The sequence below is a fragment of the Furipterus horrens genome, unplaced genomic scaffold (assembly GCF_987537825.1).
Source record: "Furipterus horrens unplaced genomic scaffold, mFurHor1.1.pri manual_scaffold_5, whole genome shotgun sequence".
Lineage (NCBI taxonomy): Eukaryota > Metazoa > Chordata > Mammalia > Chiroptera > Furipteridae > Furipterus > Furipterus horrens.
In genome coordinates, this window is record NW_028327175.1 from 201,677,502 (window position 1) to 201,681,624 (window position 4,123).

At 59.8% G+C, this 4,123-nt stretch overlaps 1 protein-coding gene across 4 annotated transcripts in view; it reads right to left on the reverse strand.

Moving 5' to 3' along the window:
• Nucleotides 1-212: 212 nt before the first annotated feature.
• The window catches only part of EBF3 (EBF transcription factor 3), a 109,116-nt gene continuing 105,205 nt past the window's right edge, over nucleotides 213-4,123 (reverse strand). Inside the window, exons 14-17 of one of the 4 annotated variants that reach the window (XM_090278784.1) lie at nucleotides 3,323-3,511; nucleotides 2,747-2,836; nucleotides 1,752-1,864; nucleotides 213-776 (exon numbers count right to left, since the gene is read on the reverse strand). In XM_090278784.1, the coding sequence (XP_090134910.1) occupies nucleotides 759-776; nucleotides 1,752-1,864; nucleotides 2,747-2,836; nucleotides 3,323-3,511 (410 nt within the window). In that variant the 3' untranslated portion in view covers nucleotides 213-758. Of the gene's footprint in view, nucleotides 777-1,751; nucleotides 1,865-2,746; nucleotides 2,945-3,322; nucleotides 3,512-4,123 lie in introns of all 4 variants that reach the window. The other 3 variants (XM_090278782.1, XM_090278785.1, XM_090278783.1) reach the window with 3 other exon arrangements.

Below are 4,123 nucleotides of genomic sequence, written 5' to 3' on the forward strand. Positions count from 1 at the left end.
AGATCACGCTTGCTTAACGGGAAGCTCTAGCAGTGGGAGAATATTTTAACCAACAGACAGTAGCATTTTTCTTCTCTGTCAGTGTGCTTGTTGAAGGCAAGAGAATTCAATATCAAAGTTACAATCTCTAACTACAATAAGTTACAAAGTTTCATTTCATTAAGATGAAGGTAAGCAATGGTAAGCCCTCCCCCCCTCCCTGCCACCCCCAATTCTAACCGCATAGTCATCCTCTCCTCCAGGTCGATGGCTCATACCTCCTTGGCCCCCTTGTTCACCACAAAAAAATATTTCACATTATAGAGACACACAACCATGGGGAATCTAAGGATGGGACAGAGACCGGCGTGGCGGCGTCTCCATCAGTGTTTCGTGGGTATCAACACGGCGCGTTCACAAAGCTTCTCCCAACACATAGCAAGTACTAGACAAAGCCAAGACGGGGTCAGGAACTCTATACAAAATAGGCATCGCTTTGTGTTCCTTGTTCTTCAGGACTGAGAAATGTGAAGACATGAGAAGAGTCCAGTCAATAAAATGGAATTGTTCGTGAAGAAGTAGGCTGTTTGCATGTCGGTTCTTAATAGTTTAAATAAAATCTCTCAACAAAGTCTCACGTAGCATCTCGACTGCGGCTGACGTATTGGAAGGTACCGTCCCCACCAGCACGTCTCAGTATATGAAACGTGTCCCCTGAAGTCCGTCCTGGGATGCTGGGTGCTGTGGAAGGGAAACCAAGGCCCCTCACATCGGCGGGACTACCAGCCCAGACATAGCTGCAAGAGAGAGAGGAGCCGGTTACGGGCGGGCCGGGCCGCCCGCCCTGAGTGCCTCCTGCCTTGGGCCTCTGCAGGGCTCTCCGCTCACCAGCCTCGGGCCTGGTTAAGGCGGGGGGGGCGGGGGGGGGCTGCTTCAGGGGGCGGGGTGCTCATGGGGACAGACCCCTGTGGCCCTCCTCAAGGCTCCTGCAGAAGGGGTGGGGCTTCTGGCCTCTGCGTGGTGAGGCTGCGCTGCCCACGCACCTCAGTGGCTTGTGTCTAGCAGACGCAGGTCCAGGCTCCCCAGGGCCGCCTCTGCCCACAGACAGGAGCCAGCCTGCTCTCTCCCCCGAGGTGAAAACTGGACACGCCTGACTCTCCCCTCCGCTGGTCTCGGTATCGGAATGGTGAGTCACGGGCCCTCCACGGCCAAAGCCGTTCCACAGCCCACTGCCCTGCCCTCGCCAGACCACGGGCCTGAGGACACGCGAGTCCCAGCTCGGCCTCCGGGAGCTCTTTTTTCTCCTCTTGGAACAAGAGAGAGAACTTGGTGCTAAAATGCCCAGTGTGGCGGACGCCTTCCGGTGGACTCCTGGCACGGATGTCACTGAAAATCTTTTAGCTTTAGTGTTAATTTTTGTCAGAACGATGGTTCGCATTAATTTACGTATAACACGTTAATGCGACTGTTCGTGTCGCGATGCGAGCTTCAATTTCTCAGCTCATTAATTTCAACAACAATTTATCTCTGACTCACCGTCACAGCGCTACGGTTTGGAAGCCCCGTGCAGGTGCACACGGCTCGCGTGGCACCGGCCCTCAACGGGCCTCAGCACCGTGGGGACGGTGGGCCCGTCGAGGCCCCTGCCCTGTAAGCGCTCCTGGTCTGGTGGCCGCTGCTGGCTCGGGGCCAGGCGGCGGCTCCTGGGGGCCGGGCGTCCCTCTCATACCCTGCCAGGTGTTGTGAAGACAATGATTTCAAATCACTGGTACCTTTCCAGCTCCTTTTTTGAGCATTAGTTCATCAAAGTGAAACATGCCACCGACTTCACAAAGGGGCCAGTTTATCTTCTCCACGGTAGCGTCCTCGGCACCCAGCAGAGAGCCTGGCACACAGTAGGCGCTCAGTAAATACTGGTGGAATGCATTCGTTTGTTTAAAGGAGTTACTGGGTCTGGTTTTCACCAGGAGGAGCATGAAGCAAAGGTGTCTGAAAGAGGCCAGATGACGGCCACTCACTCTCAGCGCCTGCGGGCCTCAGGAAACCCCAAAGAGCCCCGTGCGAGCTGGGTGCTCACGGGGCCCTGCCTGCCACACTCGGCACAGCCGCTGCCCAGAGGGACCCAGCCCTAGGCACGCGCCGGGGGCCTGGGACCACTGCCCTCTCCACGGGCAGCTGGGCGCGGCCCCGGTCTGTCGCCGCAGACCAAGGAGCGCAGGCGGCTTTGAGATGGGCCCTGTGGGTGGCACGATGACCCTCCATCCCTGACCTGGGGGCTATTCTGCTGCCTCACCAGTTAGGAGGCTGCGACCCCGGGAGCTCTGGGCGGGGCCCGCACCTGCTCCGGCTCTGGGAGCCGCGGCCATGGCGGCCTGCCTGCAGAGGGACTGAGCGCAGGGCCCGCTCCGCAGACCACACCCCCACTCCGTCCCACGTGGCACCAATGTCTGGCCTGAATCACGGGCACTCGGGCTTTGCAGGTAGGCTGAGGAATGGCTCCCGTCACCCAAGAGGAAGAACTTCCATGAACAGGGGCGTGGGCGGGGCAGCATCATGGCGGACCACAGGGAGCATGCGACAGCCGGGGAGGCGCAACGACTCGGAGAACATGCCCCGAGGAAGGGCCGGAGCCCCAGCCCCCAGGGACACACCCAGCACTGGCTCCTGGCCCTGGCCATGTAGCCCGGCCTGCCCTCCAGAGGCCACCACCAGGGACAGGCCCGCAGGAGCCCTCCCGGCCCGGCCTCAGGCCGCGCGCGCCCCTCACCTTGGAGTCCGTTCCCATTGGCGCTGGTGCAGGAGGGGGGAGGAGAAGCTTGGGGCCGGACCACGGGGGCGAAGGCGCTCTTTTGTTTCACTGCGGAGATGACATTGGCAGGTGAGAATGAGAAAATGCCGTGCGCACCGCTACAGTTTGAAGGGAGGGTGACCGAAGAGGCTGCCACGGTGGGGCTGGACGGGACGACTGGAACAAAGCAAAGAGCGTCAGGACGCGCGGCGCCGGCGGCACGCCGCAGAGCTCGCGGGCCGCGGGGCTCGGGGCCGCGCAGGAGCGTGCCGCGTCTCTGGCGTGGCCCCGCTCTGGACAACAGGCAAACGCTCCTGTCGGGCTCGGTTCCAATTGGGCGGCCCCGTTCTGTGCCGATTTGGTTTGGGTTCCCAAGGGGACCGCGGGGGGCCCGTGGGAGGTCAATTTGCGGTTGCCATGGGGGTGCCCAGCCTCCACAGCCACCCTTCCTTGTCTCCAGTAGCTCACACCACAGGACATCCAAGCAATGCACACATTTGACTTTGCAGTGACAATGAATCTGTGTGATGACGTGTGACAAAAACAGACACTTACTGCCGTAGGGAGAGTTAGCGGAGGAGCCATTAAGAAATCCAGGCGAGCCAGGGACCCCTAGATTGGCCATGGCGCCACTTCCATATCCATTCATGCTAGTGCTCACTGTGTTGTAATTGGACTGCTGGGGAGTACTGCTGGGGACGTAGCCTCGCGGGGACACGCTGCTTGTATTGCGACTGTAGCCGACTGTTAAAATCCCCCCCCGGCCAAAAATAACATGATTATCAGGGAGAGACACTTGGGGGGGGTTTCCCCGCAAATCTCTGTCATCGAGCAAACAGTTTCCATCGACCTCATTCTGCACTTGGTTCCCTGCGCCCCCAGCAGCTCCGACAACCTCGTCACGCCAACCCCGGGGTGTGTCACCGCCAGGCCTGGCCTGTCTCTGCGCGCCGGGCTTCGATCTAGCCATCAGCTGCTTCCACAGTTCTCTTTAGGAGCAATTATCAACAGCGCGGGCTCCTGCTCTGTCCCCCACTAGGTGAACTTTCTGCCTCTGCAGACCTGCAAATGCCATGGCTGACAAGGACAGCTTGTTTGTGGCCGTAACACCCCATGAAAGGCTGTTTGGGGGTCTTCGTCTCCAGGCTGCTCTTTCTTAACTGCGGGGAAGGGGAGGGGCAGGGCTGCCCTCCCGCCATGGCTCTGCATGAACGCGAGCCCAGAGCACAGCTAAGCTGTCTCCTGAGCTCACGGCCAGCCCAGGTGATTTACGGGGGGACGTAATATGGACGCCAAGAACCGGCTCAAACAGCCATCCAGCTGCCCGGGGCCATGGGGTAAGGTGGGGGGACAGGC